The following is a 26,240-nucleotide window of genomic DNA, read 5'->3' as shown; positions in this document are numbered from 1 at the left end:
GAAAAAAGAATAAACAGAGACAAAAGAATAGGGACGGGACCTGCACCAGTGGGAGGGAGCTGTGAAGGAGGAAAAGTCCACCCACTAGGAAGCCCCTTCGCGTGCGGAGACTGCGGGTGGCAGGGGGGAAGCTTCGGAGCCATGGAGGAGAGCACAGCAACAGGGGTGCGGAGGGCAAAGCGGAGAGATTCCCGCACAGAGGATCAGTGCCGACTGGCACTCACCACCCCGAGAGGCTTGTCTGCTCACCCGCTGGGGCGGGCAGGGCTGGGAGCTGAGGCTCGGGCTTTGGTCGGAGCACAGGGAGAGGACTGAGGTTGGCAGCGTGAAAACAGCCTGCAGGGGGCTAGTGCTCCACGGCTAGCCAGGAGGGAGTCCGGGGAAAAGCCTGGACCTGCCGAAGAGGCAAGAGACTTTTTCTTCCCTCTTTGTTTCCGGGTGCGCGAGGAGAGGGGATTAAGAGGTTAAAGGAGCTCCAGAGACGGGCACGAGCCGCAGCTAACAGTGCGGACCACAGAGACGGGCATGAGACGCTAAGGCTGCTGCTGCTGCCACCAAGAAGCCTGTGTGCGAGCACAGGTCACTCTCCACACCTCCCTTCCGGGGAGTCTGATTAGCCCGCCACTGCCAGGGTCCCAGGATCCAGGGACAACTTCCCCGGGAGAATACACGGCGCGCCTCAGGCTGGTGCAACGTCACGCCGGCTTCTGCCGCCGCCACAGGCTCGCTCCGCACTCTGTACCCCTCCCTCCCCGTGGCCTGAGTGAGCCAGAGCGGCCGAATTAGCGACTTCTTTAACCCCATCCTGTCTGAGAGAAGAACAGACGCCCTCCTACACGCAGAGGTGGGGCCAAATCCAAAGCTGAGCCCCGGGAGCTGTGCGAACAAAGAAGAGAAAGGGAAATCTCTCCCAGCAGCCTCAGGAGCAGCGGATTAAATCTCCACAATCAACTTGATGTACCCTGCATCTGTGGAATACCTGAATAGACAACAAATCATCCCAAATTGAGGAGGTGGACTTTGAGAGGAAGATTTATGATTTCTTTCCCCTTTTCCTCTTTTTGTGAGTGTGTATGTGTATGTTTCTGTGTGAGATTTTGTCTGTATAGCTTTGCTTTCAGCATTTGTCCTAGGGTTCTATCCGTCCGATTTTGGGGTTTTTTTTTTTGCTTTTTTCTTAATAATTATTTTTATTTTAATAACTTTATTTTATTTTATCTTATTTTATACTCTTTCTTCCTTCCATCCTTCCTTCCTTTCTTCTTTCTTTCTTTCATTCTTTCTTTCTTTCTACTTTTTCTCCCTTTTATTCTGAGCCATGTGGATGAAAGGCTCTTGGTGCTGCAGCCAGGAGTCAGGTCTGTGCCTCTGAGGTGGGAGAGCCAACTTTAGGACACTGGTCCACAAGAGACCTCCCAGCTCCACATAATATCAAACGGCGTAAATCTCCCAGAGATCTCCATCTCAACACCAAGACCCAGCTTCACTCAATGACCAGCAAGCTACAGTGCTCTACACCCTATGCTAGACAACTAGCAAGACAGGAACACAACACCACCCATTAGCAGAGAGGCTGCCTAAAGTCATAATAAGTCCACAGACACCCCAAAACACACCACCAGACGTGGACCTGCCCACCAGAAAGACAAGATCCAGCCTCATCCACCAGAACACAGGCACTAGTCCCCTCCACCAGGAAGCCTACACAACCCACTGAATCAACTTCAGCCGCTGGGGACAGACACCAAAAACAACGGGAACTACGAACCTGCAGCCTGCAAAAAGGAGACCCCAAACACAGTAAGATAAGCAAAATGAGAAGACAGAAAAACACACAGCAGATGAAGGAGCAAGATAAAATCCCACCAAACCTAACAAATGAAGAGGAAATAGGCAGTCTACCTGAAAAAGAATTCAGAATAATGATAGTAAAGATGATCCAAAATTTTGGAAATAGAATAGAGAAAATGCAAGAAACATTTAACAAGGACCTAGAAGAACTAAAGATGAAACAAGCAACAATGAACAACACAATAAATGAAAATAAAACTACTCTAGAAGGGATCAATAGCAGAATAACTGAGGCAGAAGAAAGAATAAGTGACCTGGAAGATAAAATAGTGGAAATAACTACTGGAGAGCAGAATAAAGAAAAAAGAATGAAAAGAACTGAGGACAGTCTCAGAGACCTCTGGGACAACATTAAACGCACCAACATTCGAATTATAGGAGTCCCAGAAGAAGAAGAGAAAAAGAAAGGGACTGAGAAAATATTTGAAGAGATTATAGTTGAAAACTTCCCTAATATGTGAAAGGAAATAGTTAATCAAGTCCAGGGAGCACAGAGAGTCCCATACAGGATAAATCCAAGGAGAAACACACCAAGACACATATTAATCAAACTGTCAAAAATTAAATACAAAGAAAACATATTAAAAGCAGCAAGGGAAAAACAACAAATAACACACAAGGGAATCCCCATAAGTTTAACAGCTGATCTTTCAGCAGAAACTCTGCAAGCCAGAAGGGACTGGCAGGACATATTTAAAGTGATGAAGGAGAAAAACCTACAACCAAGATTACTCTACCCAGCAAGGATCTTATTCAGATTTGATGGAGAAATTAAAACCTTTACAGACAAGCAAAAGCTGAGAGAGCTCAGCACCACCAAACCAGCTTTACAACAACTGCTAAAGGATCTTCTCTAGGCAAGAAACACAAGAGAAGGAAAAGACCTACAATAACAAACCCAAAACAATTCGGAAAATAGTCATAGGAACATACATATTGATAATTACCTTAAATGTAAGTGGATTAAATGGTCCCACCAAAAGACACAGACGCCTGAATGGATACAAAAACAAGACCCATATATATGCTGTCTACAAGAGACCCACTTCAGACCTAGGGACACATACAGACTGAAAGTGAGGGGATGGAAAAAGATATTCCATGCAAATGGAAACCAAAAGAAAACTGGACTAGCAATTCTCATATCAGACAAAATAGACTTTAAAATAAAGACTATTACAAGAGACAAAGAAGGACACTACATAATGATCAAGGGATAGATCCAAGAAGAAGATATAACAATTGTAAATATTTATGCACCCAACATAGGAGCACCTCAATACATAAGGCAAATACTAACAGCCATAAAAGGGAAAGTCGACAGTAACACATTCATAGTAGGCGACTTTAACACCCCACTTTCACCCATGGACAGATCATCCAAAATGAAAATAAATAAGGAAACACAAGCTTTAAATGATACATTAAACAAGATGGACTTAATTGATATTTATAGGACAGTCCATGCAAAAATAACAGAATACACATTTTTCTCAAGTGCTCATGGAACATTCTCCAGGATAGATCATATCTTGGGTCACAAATCAAGCCTTGGTAAATTTAAGAAAATTGAAATTGTACCAAGTATCTTTTCCGACCACAACGCTATGAGACTAGATATCAATTACAGAAAAAGATCTGTGAAAAATACAAACACTTGGAGGCTAAACAATACACTACTTAATAACGAAGTGATCACTGAAGAAATCAAAGAGGAAATCAAAAAATATCTAGAAACAAATGACAATGGAGACACGAAAACCCAAAACCTACGGGATGCAGCAAAAACAGTTCTAACAGAGAAGTTTATAGCAATACAATCCTACCTTAAGAAACAGGAAACATTTCGAATAAACAACCTAACGTTGCACCTAAAGCATTTAGAGAAAGAAGAACAAAAAAAACGTAAAATTAGCAGAAGGAAAGAAATCATAAAGATCAGATCAGAAATAAATGAAAAAGAAATGAAGGAAACGATAACAACGATCAATAAAACTAAAAGCTGGTTCTTTGAGAAGATAAACAAAATTGATAAACCATTAGCCAGACTCCTTAAGAAAAAAAGGGACAAGACTCAAATCAATAGAATTAGAAAGGAAAAAGGAGAAGTAACAACTGACACTGCAGAAATAGAAAATATCATGAGAGATTACTACAAGCAACTCTATGCCAATAAAATGGACAATCTGGAAGAAATGGACAAATTCTTAGAAATGCACAACCTGCCAAGACTGAATCAGGAAGAAATAGAAAATATGAACAGACCAATCACAAGTACTGAAATTGAAACTGTGTTTAAAAATCTTCCAAAAAACAAAAGTCCAAGACCAGATAGCTTCACAGGCGAATTCTATCAAACATTTAGAGAAGAGCTAACACCTATCCTTCTCAAACTCTTCCAAAATATAGCAGAGGGAGGAACACTCCCAAACTCATTCTACGAGGCCACCATCACCCTGATACCAAAACCAGACAAGAATGTAACAAAGAAAGAAAACTACAGGCCAATATCACTGATGAAAATAGATGCAAAAATCCTCAACAAAATACTAGCAAACAGAATCCAGCAGCACATTATAAGGATCATACACCATGATCAAGTGGGGTTTATTCCAGGAATGCAAGGATTCTTCAATATATGCCAATCAATCAATGTGATACACCATATTAACAAATTGAAGGAGAAAAACCATATAGTCATCTCAATAGATGCAGAGAAAGCTTTTGACAAAATTCAACACCCATTTATGATAAAAACCCTCCAGAAAGTAGACATAGAGGAAACTTTCCTCAACATAATGAAGGCCATATATGACAAACCCACAGTCAACATCGTCCTCATTGGTGAAAAACTGAAAGCATTTCCACTAAGATCAGGAACAAGACAAGGTTGCCCACTCTCACCACTCTTATTCAACATAGTTTTGGAAGTTTTAGCCACAGCAATCAGAGAAGAAAAGGAAATAAAAGGTATCCAAATCGGAAAAGATGAAGTAAAGCTGTCACTGTTTGCAGATGACATGATACTATACATAGAGAACCCTAAAGATGCTACCAGAAAACTACTGGAGCTAATCAATGAATTTGGTAAAGTAGCAGGATACAAAATTAATGCACAGAAATCTCTGGCATTCCTATACACTAATGATGAAAAATCTGAAAATGAAATCAAGAAAACACTCCCATTTACCATTGCAACAAAAAGAATAAAATACCTAGGAATAAACCTACCTAAGGAGACAAAAGACCTGTATGCAGAAAATTATAAGACACTGATGAAAGAAATTAAAGATGATACAAATAGATGGAGAGATATACCATGTTCTTGGATTGGAAGAATCAACATTGTGAAAATGACTCTACTACCCAAAGCAATCTACAGATTCAATGCAATCCCTATCAAACTACCACTGGCATTTTTCACAGAACTAGAAGAAAAAATTTCACAATTTGTATGGAAACACAAAAGACCCCGAATAGCCAAAGCAATCTTGAGAATGAAAAATGGAGCTGGAGGAAAAAGGCTCCCTGACTTCAGAGTATACTACAAAGCTACAGCAATCAAGACAGTATGGTACTGGCACAAAAACAGAAAGATAGATCAATGGAACAGGATAGAAAGCCCAGAGATAAACCCACGCACATATGGTCACCTTATCTTTGATAAAGGAAGCAGGAATGTACAGTGGAGAAAGGACAGCCTCTTCAATAAGTGGTGCTGGGAAAACTGGACAGGTACCATGTAGAAGTATGAGATTAGAACACTCCCTAACACCATACACAAAAAAAAAGCTCAAAACGGATTAAAGACCTAAATGCAAGGCCAGTAACTATCAAACTCTTAGAGGAAAACATAGGCAGAACACTCTATGACATAAATCACAGCAAGATCCTTTTTGACCCACCTCCTAGAGAAATGGAAATAAAAACAAAAATAAACAAATGGGACCTAATGAAACTTCAGAGCTTTTGCACAGCAAAGGAAACCATAAACAAGACTAAAAGACAACCCTGAGAATGGGAGAAAATATTTGCAAATGAAGCAACTGACAAAGGATTAATCTCCAAAATTTACAAGCAGCTCACGCACCTGAATAACAAAAAAATGAACAACCCGATCCAAAAATGGGCAGAAGACCTATATAGACATTTCTCCAAAGAAGACATACAGACTGCCAACAAACACATGAAGGAATGCTCAACAGCATTAATCATTAGAGAAATGCAAATCAAAACTACAATGTGATATCATCTCACACCAGTCAGAATGGCCATCATCAAAAAAATCTAGAAACAATAAATGCTGGAGAGGGTGTGGAGAAAAGGGAACAGTCTTTCACTGCTGGTGGGAATGTGAATTGGTACAGCCACTATGGAGAACAGTATGGAGGTTCAAAGTACAAATAGAACTACCATATGACCCAGCAATCCCACTACTGGGCCTATACCCTGAGAAAACCATAATTCAAAAAGAGTCATGTTAAAAAAAAAAAAAGAGTTATGTACCACAATGTTCATTGCAGCTCTATTTACAATAGCCCAGAGATGGAAACAACCTAAGTGTCCATCATCGGATGAATGGATGAAGAAGACTTGGCACATATATACAATGGAATATTACTCAGCCATAAAAAGAAACGAAATTGAGTTATTTGTAATGAGGTGGATGGACCTAGAGTCTGTCATACAGAGTGAAGTAAGTCAGAAAGAGAAAAGACAAATACCGTATGCTAACACATATATATGGAATCTAAGAAAAAAAAAATGTCATGAAGAACCTAGGGGTAAGACAGGAATAAAGACACAGACCTACTAGAGAATGGACTTGAGGACACGGGGAGGGGGAAGGGTAAGCTGTGACAAAGTGAGAGAGTGGCATGGACATATATACACTACCAAACGTAAAATAGATAGCTAGTGCAAAGCAGCCGCATAGCACAGGGAGATCAGCTCGGTGGTTTGTGACCACCTAGAGGGGTGGGATAGGGAGGGTGGGAGGGAGGGAGACGCAAGAGGGTAGAGATATTGGAACATATGTATATGTATAGCTGATTCACTTTGTTATAAAGCAGAAACTAACACACCATTGTAAAGCAATTACACTCCAATAAAGATGTAAAAAAAAAAAAAACCAAGGCATAAATGTTTGTAGTCTTGATCATTTTCAAGAAGATGTGTTAAATGATTATTATCTAAGTTGCTATACATTTGTTTATAAATCATAATGTCTTAAGATAAAGTAACATTACATATGGTCAAATAATCTGATCAAACAATATCTCTTTCCTCACAACATGAAAATTTGACCAAATTTAACATTAATTTTGTAGTATTCCTTAGACTGGAGATCAAAATGCAAATAAAAACTTTCAATTTTTTAGCCATAATAAAAATTAATGTTGGTTATATCTCAGAATGCCACTTCATCTTTGTTTTTCTTTGTTTTTGTTTAAGTAACAACCAGACCCAGTTTTGCCTCTCAATTGGCCCGATGATTTCACACTTCATGGCAATAGTGCTTTCAATGCTACGAATCCATTCTGGAATGAACTGTCCGCATCTAACCCATTTTTGGATGACATAATTCAGCTAAGAAATAACCAGAAGAGAGATAATATTTCCATCTTGAAGGAAGATCCTTTTCTTTTTTTTAGAGAAGTAGAAACTGGAAATTCTTTTGGTTCTTCTGGTGATGAACTTGATGTGCATCAGTTGCTTAGGCAGTCTTCCTCAAGGAAATCTGAAAGATCTAAAAGTGTTTCAGAACTTTTGGACATTTTAGATGACACAGCACATGCCCATCAGAATATACATAACTCTGACCAGATCTTAGAACAAGACTTAGAATGGCTTCAGAATGATCCAGAGGCTTATAAAATGGCTTGGTTAAGTCAACACCACCTGGCCTGCTCCTGCCTAGATTTGAATACAATTAATCAGAGTCCTGGATGGGCCCAAACACAAGTTGCAGAGACCACAATAGTTTGCAAATTAAACTACCAGGGAGGGTCAGTACAATTACCTGAATCAGATATCACTGTTCATGTGCCCCAAGGCCATGTAGCTGTGGGAGAATACCAACGGGTATCTCGAAGGGCTTTTCTACATCCTCCACAGATGCTAAACTATGATCTTTCATGCACTGTAAGCCCACTGTTGGGAATCATGTTAGGTAACCTTAACACAATGGAAGCCATTTTGCTAGAGATGAAAATTGGAGCTGAAGTGAAAGAGGATCCTTTCAGCCATGTCATGACAGAAGTGGTGTGTTTTCACAGCCTGGGTAAAGAAGGCCCTTTTAAAGTATTAAACAATTGCTACATTTATAAAGACACCATCCAAGTCAAGCTAGTAGACTTGAGTCAGGCAATGTATCTAGTGGTTGCTGCACAAACTAAAGGTACTCAGTCACCAGCTGCCACCATTTAGGATTATATCCACAAAACCACCTCGGTTGGAACTTATGGGCATAAATATACCCATCCCAGTTTCACTGCTATTTTCACAGTTTGTGGACATAGTTATATGCCAGGAAGGCTTACAATCTCTGATATTAAGAAGGGTGAGGTGCTTCCCTGGTGGCGCAGTGGTTGAGAGTCCACCTGCCGATGCAGGGGACACGGGTTCGTGCCCTGGTCCGGGAAGATCCCACATGCTGCAGAGCGGCTGGGTCCGTGAGCCATGGCCGCTGAGCCGCAAAAAAAAAAAAAAAAAGAAGGGTGGGTAACACAGCATATCTCCAGTTGTGTTTCAGCTCTGGGGGAAGCATTCCTTCTTACTTGAAAAGCCACAAGATTTAAGTATTCTGTCTTTTCATGTGATCCTGATTTTGAAGTAAAGGTAGAAGGAAAAGGGAAAGAAATTAAACAAAAGCAGTTGCAATCAGGTCAAGTAGTTCATCAACAATTATTATTCTCTTTAGTTGACTCCAGAGAAATGCACTTGTTTGTTTTCTGTGTTCAAGTGGAGCCTCCCAATGGTAGGCCAGTTACACAGTTCTTTATTACTGCACCTGATCCAGCCCCAAACCTAAAAAGCCTCTCAAATCTGCCAGGTGATTTGCAGAAGGAGAAGGAAATCAAGTCTGCTCCTTTATTACCAACAGTGCATGTTAAATATCCTACATTTCAAAACAAAAATTTGAACTTTGCCAACTATGGGGTAACCCTGAAGACAGTGCTAAGACAAAGCAAGATTGACTACTTACTTGAATATTTCAAAGGGGACACAGTAGCTCTTCTTGGAGAAGGTAAAGTAAAAGCCATTGGACGGTCCAAAGTGAAAGAATGGTATGTGGGAGTCCTGAGAGGTAGGATTGGACTTTTACATTGCAAAAATGTCAAGGTGATTGAAAAGGAACAAGTAATGTCTATGTCAGATAATGTCTTCAAAACCAGGAATCTTCTTGAACAAATTACCCTGCCTGTTAAAAAAATGACTTACATCTACTCAGTTGTATTGACCTTGGTGTCAGAAAAAGTTTACGATTGGAAAGTTTTAGCTGATGTCCTAGGTTACTCACATCTGGCACTGGAAGATTTTGATTGAATACAAGCAGACAAAGAATCAGAAAAAGTTTCTTATGTTGTAAAGAAGTTAAAGGAAGATTTTCATACAGATAGAAATACCAGGAAGTTTCTTTATGAACTTACTGTGGTGAGTATTGCTTGATCACAGTAATTTATTTACCATAGAGAACTTTATTGGCAATATTTATAAGTAAACATATGAGAGTAGTTAAAAAATTCTCAGCAGTCTCAAGTAAATTGAAGTCACTTTACAGCAAATATAGAGCTTTGCCTACAAGATGATATAACTGGTTTCTTAGATTTGACATTCAATTGTGATTTTCCCAGAAACTAGGCCCCCAAGGATCATCCTTTAATGGAAGATTAAAGATTCTGTTTGTGCTAGAGCATAACAGTTAAGATATCCCTTCTTTTCCTTTTTCAAATATTTAGATAGCTCTTAAAATATCAGAGAAGCTCCAATTACATGAAAGTAAATAAGAACGAACTGAAACAAAGCTAGTTAACTTGGCCATTGGCATAGGTTCACTTTTTAGTGTTTTTTAGACATATCACCAATGTCTTTAACTTTAGCAATTTAATATTCATCCTTTGTATGCAATGCATCACAATCCAAAAATGATATTGCTAATTCCCTTCTTAATCTTCATGTTTTAATAGAACTCTTAGGATTCTTTTTTTTTCAACATAGCATTCACCCCAGTGTAAGGCTCAGCAGAGATCTATAAAAAAGATGAAGAACTATTTTGCCTTAAATGTAGAAATTCAGTATTTTATAAAAGTAAAAAAAAAAAAATCAAGAGCATTATTTTTAAAAATGGCTAAAATGTGACTGTATAAATAATAATAATGATATATACCGCTTCTCTAGGGTTCTGTATGTGTTTGGCACTGTCCCCAACATTCTATACATGCTCTCTCATTTAGTCATTTTAACCACTCTACAGGGTAAGTCTAGTTAGTATCTTCATCTTCAAATAGAGGAAACTGAGTCTTGGGCGGTTGGGCAACTTGCCCAAGTTCTGACAGTTGGTTAGTGTCAGAGATGGGATTTGAAACCTTTTTGGTTCCAAAGCCACACGTAAAACCACTATGTCTTCCTGAAACAAAGGTATTAACAATGCATGCGTGTGTGTAAAAATATTTGAGTACGTATGTTGGTGTGTAGTAAATATCACTATAACTGTGCAAAGCTGGTGCTCTGTAAGAGATGTAGATCTTCACATAGATGAGGCAGGTTCATGTAGAGGAGCAAAGTTTTAACCAAAGTGCAAAAGGAGGAGAGAAATTTTTGGAGAGAAATTTATTCTGTGATGTTAACAATAATAAAGAACATAAAACAATCCCTCTCCTTCTGTTATTTTTATGTTTCTACAGTGATACTGTGAGGGGTGAATTTTTAAAGTCCAATATCTGATTGTTAAATAGGTGGTTTTATGATGGTGTGCTGCATTCGCACTTAACCCAGGCCATTTACAGTCATTGGCTGATCTACCTGGTTGAAGCTGCACATGCATTTTACAATAGCTCATTACCTCTCATAGCTCATGTTCAGCATGGAGCCATGAAAGCCTGAATTGAAAATTGCTTTCTTGTTTCTCTTAGTGGTAAAAAAGGTTATATTGGCCAAATGATCTGAAATTTTAAGTCTGGTTACACCTGCTCTGTGTTGGTGTGTGATAACTGAGTAGCTTTGGTGACTAACTAGACAGTGCTGGTGGAGAGCTCATTCAAGGGAGTAGTTCCTAAAATTTTATATTTTGCCTCAGTGGAGGCTTCAGAATTTCTGAATGGAAAGAGATAAGGCCTGGCTATCTGACCAGAAGACAATGAAGCATATTGTATAGAGGCTACCCCTTGAAACTTCATTTGCATAGTAAGTGTACTTACTTGGTAATTCATTTTTACTTATTGTTTCATAATGATAAAGCTTTTAAGTGCCATTAAATGATGAAGGGCTACCAAACATCTTTATCTGAACAGAAAAGAGATAGATAAATCTAATCCCGTATTTTAAAAATATATTCAAGGCAAAAGAGAAAGTCATAGACTTGTTTTAAAACATGCATGGTGACTGACACATCTCAGATGCTTAATTAAGGAAGAAAGAGTCTGAAGGTTTTCCAGTGTGCATTGTTGAAACCTCAGTGTTTTATATTTGATACCTTGAGATTTAAATTTAGCAAAACTACACTGGTGGTGAATGGAGAGAGTAAATTTTTTTAAAGTCATAAATATCAATAGCTTTGTTCAAGGTTGTCGGAGTGTTTCATTTTTTATGCAATGCACATGATTCTGGGAAGTCTTAAATCACATTTTGATTAAAAAAATAGAATAATGTACCAGCAACTGTGTGCTCCCTCTATAGAAATCCTGTAGCCAGTCCTCTGGTAAGGAAAGTAATTACTGTTCATATCGTAAATAATCGTCCCTGGGTTGATAAATTATTGACTGCTAGAACCTCAGGGTATCTTTGGAAGGGGCTAAATCAACTTCTTCCTTTTGTAATTAAGGATATTAAGAAATATATTAGTTCAGTGGTTTACTCAAGCCCCTATAATTAGTTAATGAGTTAGTCCTAAATCTCCCCTAATTCTGGTCTAGTTGTGGTCTCTGTACTTTGCTTGTTGGATTTGCTTAAAAAGTAAATCAGCTCTTTGAATTTTAGAAAATTCAAATATATGTGTGGTGAGAAAAAGGATGCCAGTTTCCAGAATATGTAATGACAAATTTAATTTATAGAAAAAAGCTCAAATTAGTTGCTTTTAATTATGACATGCAATTGTTGCTGCAGGCTCTGCTGAAGACTGGTTGCCAGGGGTTAGTAGCACATCTCGTCCAAGAGGCTGCTAGTCTGACTTCAGCTGTCAAGCTTGGAAAAGGCTGGAGGAAACTAGCTGAAAAGTTAGTACGACTCACAAAGCGACAAATGGAGGCATATGAAATTCCTCACCAAGGAAAAGCTGGAGATGTTGCTGTAGAGGTAAGATTTCTATTTGTCTAAATAGTGAAAAACTGCAGACCAGGTAAATCAAATGCAATCAAGAGTGCCCTGCATACGTGGATTGATTGAGTGTCCTAGAGGATCCACTAACTGAAGTCACTGCCCCTATAACCATTGATATTATCTGAAATATACACACATCACTCTTTAAAGGTATTAAGAACCTTTAAAATATACTGATGCTTCTCCTATTGGATTGCGTATCTCCATGGCCTTTTATCAAATAAATTGACCAAATTAAATAGGCAGTTAGTATGTAGGGCTATAATAACTTGAGGCAGAGAACAGATAAACTTTGAAGGGAAGAGTTGGGGCCCAGTCATGACAAGGAAAAAGGACATAATAATTAATATTTATCAGCCTCAGGCACAGACTTAGTCATTGGTGGTAAATAATGTTTGGTGACAAAAAGCATTAAGAGAGTAGATGGTGTGGGGTTCATTGGTAATGATAGCTAGAGATAGCTACGAGCATTATCTCCTTTACAGTTTTGCATACAATAACTATAGACATCAAATAGAGAATGACAGCATGTAGAACAAAGTAAATATTTAAAATGCAAATTTTTATTAATATTAAAACAAAGGTATACTATTAGGTGTAAGTTAGATAAATATTTTCTCTATTTAATACCATAAAGAAATGTGAATCAGTTTTTATTGACTTAAATAAAAATATTCCAGTGATGAGCACATATAAAATGTTCTGTATCTTTCTCTTACATGAGTGTAAACATTTTCAAGATATTTCAGTTAAGGAAAGATTATCTCTCTAGTTAGATGATGACTTGACAGGAGGCAAAAGCTGTATTTGCTACTTCCTATATGAGCATAGAACTGGGTATTAATTTCTTGAGAAAATTTTCTTACTTTGAAGTAACTATGTCAGCTGGGTGTGCAGGACAAGCTTTTCCATGAAGGGTCAAGAGTCAAATCAAGTTAGTTGAATTCTAGCAGCTACAGTGGAAGTCTCAGCAGGCTGGCTTCTGGTTTCCTGAAACCTGAGTCTCTAAACAAGATTCTTTAGCCACGACTAGCCAAAGGCTGAAGCCATATTTCCTTTGCATAGATTACATTTATCTCTATATACTAAGAAGGGCATTACAACCTACAGATCAGTTTTTACTGAATGAGCCAAAAATGAGAAATCTTTAAGAAATAAAAAAGGAACAGTACTGTACGTGATATGCTACTCTGATATTTTAGTTAACTGACTAAAAAATTGTGTAATTGAGATACCACTACATACCTATTAGAGTGGCCAACATCCAGAACACTGACCACACCAAATACTGTTGAGGATATGGAGTAACAGGAACCCTCACTCGTTGCTGGTGGGAATATACAATCGCTTTGGAGCACCTTGGCTGTTTCTGGCAAATGAAACATACTCTTGGTATGTGATCCATCAGTCATGCTCCTTAGTATTTATACAAAGGAATTAAAAACTTTTGTCCACACAAAAACCTGCACATGAATGTTTATAACAACTTTATTCGTAATTACTAAACGTGGAAGAAACCAAGAGGTCCTTCAGTAGGTGAATGGATAAATAAACTGTGGTACAATGGAATATTGTGTGACAATGGAATATTATTCAACACTAAAAAGAAATGAGCTATGAAGCCATGAAAAGACATGGAGGAACCTTAAGAGCACATTACTAAGCAAAAGAACCCAATCTGAAAAGGCTATATACTGTACGAGTCCAAATATATGACATTCTGGAAAAGTCAAAACTATGGAGACAGTGAAAAGATCAGTGGTTGTCAGGGGTTGGGAGGGAAGGATAAATAAGCAGAGCACAGAGGATTTTTAGGGCAGTGAAAGTACTCAGTATGATACCATAATGATGGATACATAACATTTTATATTTGTTCAAACCCATAGAATGTACAACACTGGGAGTCAACCCTACAGTAAACTATGGACTTTGAGTGATTATGATATATTAGTGTAGATTCATCAGTTGTACCAAATATACCACTATGGTGAAGGATGTTGATAATGGGGAGGCTGTGCATGTGGGGGGGGGCATGGCATAAACAGGAAATCTCTATACCTTCCTCTCAATTTTGCTGTGAACCTAAAATGGCTCTAAAAAAAAATCTTTTAAAAAACGTTGTCTCATTGAAATCAGGACTTATTTTTTTCTTAATAAGCTCTGTCTTTAAAAAGGTTTCATTTAGAGTTGTTTATCAGAGGGCTATTTATCAAAGAGTTTTTTGTTAAGTATCCAACTTCTCTCTGATTGTGGTTGTTTACAGTTTGTCCTCCCCGGAATCTTCATGGAGGCCAACAAACAGGCTACTTTTCCTTTATTTACTTTTGCACAGCCCAAATCACAAATGACTAAGTCTACGCCTGAGGCTGATAAACACTCAGAAGCAGAAAGGAAAGCCCCTATGTGTCTTTCTAGGGGCTATTGTTCAATCTATTGGGATTAACACTAACAATCATCACTTTGATGCATATTGTTAAATGTTTAGAAAATAATTCACGGCATATTGGCCTGAAGCTATTCCAAATAATCTATGAGAATCTTTACCTTTTAGGCCATGTAAAGTAAAGGGTAAATATATGCTGATTTCCATCTCTCTGAAAAAAAAATAGTTGTACAATATTTTTCTCCTAGGAAGGAGATGATTCTTAAATATGATCAATTTACAAGTTAAGCAGTTGATTTCAAAACATACTTATATTAGTTCTGGGTAGGGTGTACAGAGGGAGGGAATTGAAATTGGGGCAGGGAGATAACAAGTTCTTGTGGTTCCCATGCTGCTTTTATTTCCTTTATCTCACTTCCTCAGTGGGCACAAATTTAGAGAATTTCCTCCTATGTGTGCCAATGTCTACAATCAGGTTCTTTTCACTCACTTTCCTTGCTTTTCAACTTCTCCCTTTTTCCTTTGTTCTATTTTTATTCTATCTAGTAGTTATGTGGCACTTACTCTGTGCCAGCCACTATTCCAGTAACATTTCAAAAATTAACTTATTTAATCCTTTCAACAAAAACTTGTGGGTCAGATACTAATGTTATCTAAGCTGTAGGGAGGCTAAGTAACTTGCTCAAACATGCGTAGCTAGGAAGTCATGGAACGAGTTTTGGAGCACAAACCTTGACTTTGGGGTCCTTGCACTTTAACTATTACACTCTGACCATCCAGTCCAAATCCAATATAGTGGCTGAGTGGCAGAGCTGGGAGTTACGGTTAGGATGGAGAGTTTAAGCAACTCATTTCACTTTTTCTTTTTTCTTTTTTCAAGCTATGATAGGATACTATCAAAATTTGCCTCAACATCTTCATCAAGCCTCAGCCAATTAAAGAATGGATTATTAATAGTGTGTCAGATTTTTCTTCAGTACTTCTGACCACTTCTTATTCTTTTCTTTTTTTAATTTTTTAATTTTATTTAATTTTATTTTTTATACAGCAGGTCCTTATTAGTCATCAATTTTAATACACATCAGTGTATACATGTCAATCCCAATCACCCAATTCATCACACAACCACCCCCCACGCCGCTTTCCCTTATTCTTTTCTAAGATGAAAAAAGTCTCTCTGGAGACTTCTGAGAACAACACTTTTAAATTAACCGTCTCCCTAAGTAAAATTTTAAGAAAATTTTAAGAAATTTTCTAATGACATTGTAATTCCTACGTGAAAGCAAAATTATAAAACTTGGAATATGATTATAAGCAAAACATGTTTTTCAGAGTATTTCTTTTGGGGAAAAAACCTATTTATACTTATACAAAGATGTTTAACTCTTGCCAAGGTTTTCCTGTGAAAGTTAGTAAAAATTCATTGGAATTTTTCTGAGCTTTAATTAAAAAAAATAGGTATCAATAAAATATTAGAAAAATAGCGCATTTTAAAAACAGTTGTATTTTACAAGTGGAAATGCTGGGGATTTCAGGACCAAGATATTCACAGGCCTAAATTAGGTACTCTTTATTTAACCTTCTGGAGATTATTACCATATATGATAATAACTTCCCTAGCAACTCTCTCACCTTGGTTCCCTGCCTAACAATAAAGATTATGCTCTTTCCCTCTTATTCAATATGGACATTTATTCACTAAGGACACTAAGGGTTCGCTTCCCCTTTTAAATTACCTACTACCAGTGCCCACTGGGCTCCAATAAACCTGTTGAGGCTGATTTCTTATTTGACTTATCAGAATGGGCCATCCTCCCTATGAAAGCCCAATGAAGTGAACATTCCTAATTGTAATGTTTTCATCTCAGAAACCACTCACCTATAGACAGCTGTAACCAGCAAGATATATTTATGTCTTCTTGCCATCTGTACTTAATCAGTGAGGATCTAATTCTCTATCTTCTAGCTACAATCTTTTCCCTCCTCATTCTCTAACTGACAGCTGTAGTGTTCAGAGCACTTTATTCTAAGTCTAGATTAAAAATGGGAAAGTAGGTAATCCTCAAACAGCTAATTTTATTAGTACTTTTATAGGTGAATAAAAATTCTATATGGAGTTCTTCCTACTTTTTTAGAATCTTGCCTCTGTATCCTTGCTTTCAGTACTAAATTAATCCGTACAATTAATATGTTTTCTGGGATTGTCAGTGCTCAGCATTATCAGTTCTCAGCATCCCTGGGAGCTACAACAAACACAAACAGAATGAAAAATATGAATTTTTTCTCTAAAGCCAAGTTTCATTTGGCATGGGAATTGGGATAAACTGTTAATATTTGAATTGTTATATTTTAAACAAGTATATGATTAGATGCTGAAATAAGTAAATATAACTAATAATGAGAATGATAATAGTTGTTGCAATTTATTGCATATTTACTGTGTGTCATCTGATCATTATGATCATTTTCTTTGTAATATCTCATGTACTTTAACAAAGTTTGTAAGGAAGACATTAGAACCATCCTCTTTTTACAGATATGCAAACTGAGAGTGAATGCATTTGTGTAAGCTATCCAGAATTACATGGCTGTTAAGTGACAGAACTAGGATTTAAATCCAGGTTTGTTTTACACACAGTTATTCTCTTGCTCTGCTGATGATAAATTCTTTCAGAGTTAACTAAACGATAGAAGATCAAAGAGGCAGGAGCTGTCAGAGGGCACATCCTAGTGCTGAAGGATGGGTAACATTTGAATAATTGGAGAGGACTAGAAGGGGAGTTCAGTGCTTCTGGATACAATGACTTCTAGAGACCACTGAGGAGAATATGTGGGCTTGAGGAGAGAGTGCATCTTATTAATTATGGGGAGACACGGTTGGATATATATATTTTGGAGAGTCTTGAATGACTGCCAGAGCAGAGGTTAAGATTCCTTGTCTGGATTTCTGTTTCAGCTCTACCATCTATTAGCCCTAAGACCTTGGACAAGTCATTTGACTTTTTTAGCAATCTTTTTTTTTTCTGTAAAAAAATCATTTTTTGTAAAATGATAGTAATAATACTATCGTATTCATCAGATGTTTGGAGGATTAAGTGAGATAATATATGTGAAATATTTTGGAAAATGCTTTGCACATTGTAATAGCTAAATATATGTTATCTTATTATTATTTATTTTGTCTAAGAGGAAGAGGTAAATTTGACAACTGTGTGACACTGAGTGATTTTGGAAAAGGGAATAAAGTATACTAATTTTTTAGTAATATGGTGGAGAGTAACTATAGAAAGAATGTAGGTAAGGGGAAAGTCAGCAGTGATTTTGAGCCTTCTCTTCTGAGAAACTGGCAGAATGGTAATGCATGGAAAAAATGAGAAAAAAAATCCTGGCTGACCAGCTTTTTCTTACTGGCTTAACAACGTTTAATTTTCCTTGGAAAATATCTCTTGCAAAAGGTAAAAGGAATGTCCTTCAGGTCTTATGGTTTTCTGATTTTCCGACTCACACTGCAATGCCTGGATTCTGCTTACAGGGATGTGGCATTGTCTGGTTCTGTATCTGGGCCCGGCTCAGTTCTAGCCTTAGTACTTAAATTTGTGATTTGCTGTTCTTTTACAGTAAGAAGTATATTTATAATTTCTTTAAAAAGGGGAGAGTATTATATGGAAATTCATCTACCATTGGTAAAATGTATAGAATAATTTCTCAAATCTTCATTGTTTGTATTAGAGATTTGGCACAGTGACATAATATTTAGATTATCATTGTTTATTTTGTACAGTACTATAATGCTTTGTGCTATAATCTTTAATTCCGAAAACATACTCCATTTTTTGAGACGATGGAATAAAGAAAAAAGGATATCACGGTGTAATACATTGGGGTAACACATTGTATTCCTATGATCTTTGGTTTAATTCTGTATTATATATCTGATTACCACACTGAAAATCAAATAGAAATAATAATCATATTAGGTTAAATATTACAAAGGTATTTAAAAATGTATTTAGAGACACTAATATTTGAATTCGATTTTAGATTTTTCTTTATTAAGATTTATTGTTAGGGATCACAAACAATAGGAAATTTCAGAAAACCAAAGCCCAGCTAATTATAAGACTTAAATTAGCATTTATTAAAACTGTTTACTACTGAAATAAATTTGTTGCAATACAATAGTGAGATGGCCTCGGATTTATAACCAGGTGACCTGTAGTCTCTTCCTAATTAAGAATTGGTTGGAATAGCTTAGCCAGCAGGTTCTCCTAAGATGTTAGACTATTTTGATGCAGTAGTAAGGAATGTGTCCTCTGTCTTCCTGTGGCTCATGCTTAACCCCTGAAGTTTCAAGTGGTTATTTCTAGAGCAAACACAGCTGGCTGTGCCCAAAGAGACTTTTCCAAGAAAATCTTAGGTCAAGTTTTAACCAAGTCCAGTACCGTCTCCTTTCTAAGGAAATAGGGACCCCAGATATGTTAGTCTCCCTTCTTTTCTAAAGATAACGACAACCTCATTTCAATAATATTTATGTAGTTACCAATTAAAGGTGATGGAAGGCCCACCTCGATATTGTAAATGATGCACTGAAGATAAAATGCATATAATAATCACTAATGAGACAAATTTCCTTGATACTTCTTCAGATAGTTGTACTTAAAATGAAATGTTGCTCCAATCATTTTATGAGGAAAGTAGGTGGATTATTAATCCTTTAATGTGGCAAAATGTAATTATCCAAAGGTAGTTAAAACCACTTGCATTCTTTATACTATTCATATTTTATGAGCTAAAAAGAGACATAGAGTGCTTTGCTCAGATTTGAATTGCTTTTGTTCATGTTGCATTTCGTTATCTAGTGAGTCTGATTGGCTTTTGGAAACAAGCACTCTAAATTTAGAAAACTTTTTTTTTTTTAATCTCCGTTCCATTTCATTTCTTTTGGCATCCCACTTATTACTTTTTCATTGCTCCTTTACCTTCTTATTTGTCCTCTAGTATCTGGAAGATAAACCAAAGACATATTCCTACTATACAAATTCTGGGAGCTTAGAAACTGCTCAGCTTTGGTAGATTAAATGCCTACTGATGCTGCTGCCCTTTATATAAAGAGATCAAAGCACATAGATGAGAAATTAATAACTCTCTGCTTTTATTAGCCTCATGCTTCTTATTCAGAGATGAATCCATAAACACCATGAAGTTAACATCAAAAAGCTAACAGTAAAGGGGCAAGAATGATGCTTGTGTGTCAGATATTTGTGATAAAGATGAGAAGCCTGATGGAAGTTGTTTTGTGATCAGGAATAATTCAAGAAAAACAAACCCTGAAGAGCATGCTTTCCTTCTGATTAGTCAAAGCATTAGTGCAGCGTTTCTGCATATCTTCCATTAAATCATAACTCTGAGCAAGAGAGGAAGAACTATTTTTAGACCACTGAATAGGTATAAGATAATGTAAACCTGGAAGAGATCTTGGCAGTCCACAACTCATTTCCAGTTTTAGATGACTTAACTTAGATCATTCCGGAAAGAAAATTGTTTATTCTACTCATTTTATTCATTCAAACTTTTCCAGAGAAAATGATTTCATTTTCTGTTTAATTTATTACAAAGTTTAGAATCCTTGTGGCCTTAATGTGTATGTATATTTGGACATAATTTCATAAAGTCTGTAGTTAATTAATGTATGGAAGTTACCTTTTGTGTCTTTGCCTGTGATAACATATGTTCACTTGCTGAGTACGAAAATAGAATGATCTTAGAAAATTAAAAAATGCTGAAGAAAAATGTAAGTATTTAAGAACTTGATTCCAAATGTCATATATCTATACCACAAAGGATGACAAACAACTGATTAGACTTTTGCATTGATGAAAGCTGGACTTCTATCAGGCTTTGTTAAGGCAATCTCAGTATAGAAAAAGTTGTATTTACTCTGCCTGGCAGAGACTTGCTTATTGAGGGAAAACGTAGTTCTTAATATTTTTCATCAGTGTATCAAGTACCTAACTACAACATATGCTTTTGAACCCATTCCTTCTCTATTTTTCTTGATACTTGCCCCCTTAGTTACATGCCCCAACTCCATAATTTTTTTTTTTTTTTTTTTTTTTTTTGCGGTACGCGGGCCTCTCACTGCTGTGGCCTCTCCCGTTGTGGAGCACAGGCTCCGGACGCGCAGGCCCAGCGGCCATGGCTCACAGGCCCAGCCGCTCTGCGGCATGTGGGATCTTCCCGGACCGGGGCACGAACCCGTGTCCCCTGCATTGGCAGGCAGACTCTCAACCACTGCGCCACCAGGGAAGCCCCATAATTATTTTAATGTTTGTCTGTGTTTATGTCTTCTCTGTCTAAAGAAAGTTAAATTTTCTCCTTGAGTATGTTGCGTTTGCTACCTCTCTAGTCCTCAACAACCCTAAATTCTCCATCTGGCTAAGTTAGGTTTCAAACCAAACTCTCCTTTCAATTAATATTACTTTATACAGACCTTTGTCCTTTTAAACATACTTTCATTTTCCACTGCTTCTACTTCTAGCTTTGTCTCTCTTCCTTTAACTTCCAAATTCCAGACATAACCCATTTGTTCTGTGGCTTCCAGTTCCTTGGCACCTGCTCATACCTGCAGTCTGCCTTCCACCACTCTCTTGGAACTGCCTCCTCCAAGGCTACCAAGGTCCTATCGATTGCCAAAATCCTGAATTTTCTCAGTTTTCTTTCATGTTTCCACATCACTTGATGTTCGAGGTAGCAGAAGACGTAACAGAAAAGAGATGTCCTCAGTGAGTGCCATGCTGGTAGATGTTTTACAAGTTCTTCAAGGGAGGAAAAGCCCTAACTTATAGCTTTTGCCCATTTCCTTGGTGTAAAAACTCCCAACATGGGTGATTTTAATCTTACAATGTGATGTCACTGAACATGGAATTGGGAGGCTATATGAACAATAGGCTGATGTGAGCCAGCTCCAGCAAACCACTGAATGTCCTTTGGGGGATACTATCAGCCCTTAACTTTTGCAACATGAAGCAATCTGCTTCATTTTCTATTACTCTGACACTAGCTTCTCTCCATCCTTTTATTGCTTCTCTTTCTTAGTTGTGGTCCCTAACTGTAGACTTAATTAAAGGTTAAATTTTTCATCCCTTTTTTTTCCTCCGTGGCATTTTCCTCTACTCTCATGCTTTTCACCATCATTTTAGCACAAGTGACGCTAAACTCTTGCCTACTCCCTAGAGATCATCTCTCTATTCCAATTTCTTATTGGAAATAAGAGATAGCCCCTTTTTACTTCAAACTCAGTAAGGCTAAAATCCGACTGCTTATCTTTCCCTCACCCAAAAAGTACCCACTTTCCACCGTATCCTACTGAAAAGCATTAAATGCAAACAATATGCCAGACACTTCATGAGGTACTTTGGACACAGACATGGAGATTATTATCCATATTTTATAGATTAAAAAATTCAAAGCTCAGATAAGTTGATAAATTTACTCTAACTGACCCATCCAATACCCAATGGAAATCAGATGTGAACCCAGGATTCTGAAATCAAAACTCATCTTTCTTTCTGTTACACCATAGTGCTTCTCGGTTGATGGAACTATCCTTTTTTTTCTTACACTGAATTAGAATGTGCAAGTAATTTTTGAGTTTTTCTTAATCATTATTTAGTATCAAACCCTGTCTATTCATACATTGGGCCAGTGTTTGTGCAAGTATGTATCTCCCTTCTATGCTTTAAAGCTTCTAAAAACAAGAGCCCTGCTATATATCAACATTTTATTCCTTTTTGTAACAAAATTCCTTATAGCAGTAACTCAGTAATTTTGATTTAATAAGTGAAATAATTAATTAATGAACAACAGTGTATTTCAAATATTTTCACTGTATGTGTACTACAGTGGTGTTTCTCTGTCATCTGTATTGAGAGCCACCAATGATGTTATATATAGCAGAACAAATTTTGCACTGAAGGAATATTCAGGCTTAATTTGCTACAAAGAGGAGCAAAAATGGGATGCAAAATGTGCTCGTATTTTAGTACAAATCATGCAGTTTACCATTGCCATAGTATTTTTAGCCCAAAGCCACTGTACCTATTTCTAGGTAGCTTATGGTTTAGACTCCAGGGGATCTCCAATGAGTGTAGAGCAATATGCCTCCTTGTATTTCTGACTAATTCAGAGGACTCCTGGAAAGTCTTTTTACACTTTCAGATGCCCTAATTAGGGTCCAGGACTCAGCAATCTTTCCACATTTCTCTGAATTGCAAGAGCTGACCATACTGTTCTGCTATCAGTACAAATTGCCGGACTTGAGGAGATTATGTGGCCCTCTGCCTAAGTAAGTTGGTAAATGTATCATTGGACTTCTGAATCTGTAGTTTCTAATTCCCATATCACCTTGGTGTATTTCCTGCTTCTGACAGCAGCAAGGGGCTCCTTCATCATTGAGTATGCCTCAGGCCTTTTCTATACATAGCAATGCACTGTGCTGCAGCAAGATATGTGATGCAGAGCTTTTCTACCCAGGAAAGTTAGCGAAGATGTGTACTCTGAATCTGCACTGTAGTGCACAACCTGTAAATTACCCATCTGCAATTCTTAAGAGACATCTGTTTTCAGTGATACTGTGCCATTATCTTGGTACTGAAATGCTCTCAGTTGCTGTTTATCGTAAAATATCTTCAAGTACATCTTTTTATCAGACTCAGTCACTAAGGGGCTTAGAATAAAGTCTTAGAAGCCTTTAGCTATAAACACTATTATTTTAAACAATATATAACAAGTTGAAAAATAATGTAACAGCTAGTTGAGCATCAGGGAATTTTAAATGAATGCAACGTAGAATACAGGTCTCAAAGCTTTTACAGTGGGTCACGGGATTATTCCCACTACAGAATAATCTACTCATTTAGTGCTTTTTTGCATCTTAGCAGTGATAGGCAAGATTGAATCTGCCAAAAAGGCTCTATTAATATGCCTCACCTCATCTGCCATTGCAGAGTATTAGTGGGACTTACTCTTTGGGAGGTTTGGTTTCAATGTGAATATTCAGAAAAATAGATGAGAGAACACCTCATTCACAGTTCTTTATAAATCAGCTTGGTGAGGATAAAGCTTATATACAGAAATATGGGATGATTTCTGTTGCTGCATTATGACTACATAGATAGGGTTTAACTTTGATAATCATCTTCCATTCAATACCTTGAAGACTCGAGCTTTGTCTAGAGAGGTGAGAATATGGGTGTTCATGGCTTCCCGGGCATGCTAACTGGATAAATAACATCAAATTATCCTTTGAGCCTGATGCATAGCCTTTCATATAGAGTGAATTGAAACATAACAGAACTCCTTATTTAGGTCTTTCATTCTTTTAACTCCAATTGTAGGGTATATGGGGGTATCAGTGGAAGGTGAAGGATTATATCCCAAGGCCCTTTATCATGTGATATTAGCGTTAATTGAGTCTCTGTTTTAAGAGGGCAACTCTGTATAATATGTAGCTAACAACCTGTGTTCCTGCACTTTGAAAGTGATAAAATCACAAATGAATTAGTTTAGTGAACCCAAATAAGTAGCAAGTAACAAAGTTTATATTCCAAATATTCCAATTACAAGTGCAGAGATCGTTTTGTTGTTTTCCTAGAGAAAATGTATTTTAACCTGGGTGTGTGTCTGTGTGTGTGTGTATTCCACAATTTGTCTTATTTGGTCGGCCTTTGTCTCTATTCTCTCTAAGCCCGGTTGCCTTGGTTACCATTACATACACCCTCGTATGTGAGGTTCCTCTTTGGCGTACATTTATTTCTATGGAAACAATGAGGTCATTGGTATGGGTAGCTGCTTAGGGAAAGCATAATAAGTATTGAATATCTATCTCTCTTTTGGTCATTAAAATGTATCATTAAATTATTTTTTAATTAGAGAATTATATTTTTGCTTTCCTTTTGACTTGATCGTGAAGCTACATTTTTCCTTGTTTATAGACTTGCTCAAATAAAATGACTTAAATCATTAGATATACTGTATACTTCCTTCTTGTTATATGTGGTATGGTAAAGATCTCCACAGACACATAACAATAAAAGAGTTATTATTTTAACGTTAAAAGTCTGTCAGAGAGCAAAAAGTTTATCTCAATAGCATCTGTTACAGTAAAAAAATTGCACAAGGAATTTTGTATTCCTATGAAGACAATGAACAATGTTTAGATCATGAATCAAGAAAAAAAAAGCCCTACTTCTCGTCATTATTTTTTAAATCTTGAGGTTTAGAAACAGGAATATAACAGAGGAGTGATAGTTATTAAAACATGTTTTCTGTGACATTAAATAAGTATATATGTAACTGGTATTCCATTTTCTTTTTAAGTTTTAAGTGGCTTTTAAACCTTTTTTTTTAAAGCATCTATTTTCCTCTCTGATTTATTTCCAAACTACTCCAGTTTAATGTTTTTTTCTTTATAGTTGATGTGGAAACCTGCCTGTGATTTTCTCTATACTTGGAGTGCTCACTGCGGAAATAGTTACAGAGATGTGTTACAAGACCTTCAATCAGCTTTGGACAGAATGAAAAACCCTGTGACCAAACAAAGGCGAGACTTAACTGGAGCTTTAATACTAGTAAATTCTTTAGAGGTTTTGAGAGCAACTGCATTCTCCACTTCTGAGGAAGTATAGAATTGAAGGGTATGTTTTGGAGGAGGGAATAGGGGGAGAAAGGAAAATAAAGGGGTGTGTATGTGTGGTTGCGTGTGTGTGTGTGTGTGTGTGTGTGTGTGTGTGTGAAAGAGAAAGAAACTCAGAAAAGTATTACTTTTTTTCATGTTTGAAAAAGTATCTTTTCCTGGTGAAAGCACAGCCTAACACAAAATCCAAGGATGGGTTTTATAATCAAATATGCATTTTTATATATGTTTCAAATGCAAACATTAAGCTGCTTTGTTGCTGAGAAGGGAAAGAAAAGCCCTCTCTCCCTTTCAAAGTTACTTTTAATTTCTTTTAGTTAAAACAAATGACAGCTAACATAGTTACATCACACAGATACCCAGATAATCTAGAGACTCTCAGTGTGAACACTGGAATTTTGCCAGCAGACAGGTAGGGAGAGAGGAGAAGCAAACAATACTCTGTGGCCAGGGACAGGGCTACAGGCTTTCTATGCCTGATCGCTTTTATTTCTCAGTGGTGTTTGCCAGCATTATTCCCATTTTTCATGTGAAGAAACTAAGGACTGGAGAGGATGCTCAGGGCTCTACAGCCAGTGTGAAGGAGGTTTTCTGTTTGCAGAGCTTGGTTCTGGATTTTTAAGAAAACACAGAACATAGGAATATAGTTTAAAAAAAATCAAAATGCATATTAAAACTTATAGGGAAATGGTAATGCTTTCATTTTCATTGGAGCTCACTGCTCTTTTGTACCATCTCTTGAAAGACTGCCAGAAGGAACATATGATTTATCAGAAA

General features: G+C 37.1%; 1 protein-coding gene across 1 annotated transcript in view; it reads left to right on the top strand.

Annotated features, from left to right (window-relative positions):
* Positions 1–25,888, top strand: part of MACC1 (MET transcriptional regulator MACC1) — a 29,293-nt gene extending 3,405 nt beyond the window's left edge. Inside the window, 6 exon segments of the mRNA XM_089917703.1 lie at positions 6,627–6,635; positions 7,316–8,418; positions 8,567–8,651; positions 8,654–9,507; positions 12,175–12,363; positions 25,243–25,888. Coding sequence (XP_089773829.1) covers positions 6,627–6,635; positions 7,316–8,418; positions 8,567–8,651; positions 8,654–9,507; positions 12,175–12,363; positions 25,243–25,455 — 2,453 coding nt within the window. The 3' untranslated portion in view covers positions 25,456–25,888.
* The last annotated feature ends 352 nt before the right edge of the window (positions 25,889–26,240 follow it).

Source organism: Delphinapterus leucas, chromosome 9, assembly GCF_059928025.1.
Source record: "Delphinapterus leucas isolate spDelLeu-1000000601 "Yukka" chromosome 9, BTC_Dleu_Yukka2, whole genome shotgun sequence".
In the NCBI taxonomy this organism is placed as follows: domain Eukaryota; kingdom Metazoa; phylum Chordata; class Mammalia; order Artiodactyla; family Monodontidae; genus Delphinapterus; species Delphinapterus leucas.
This window is presented reverse-complemented; position numbering and strand designations above follow the sequence as displayed.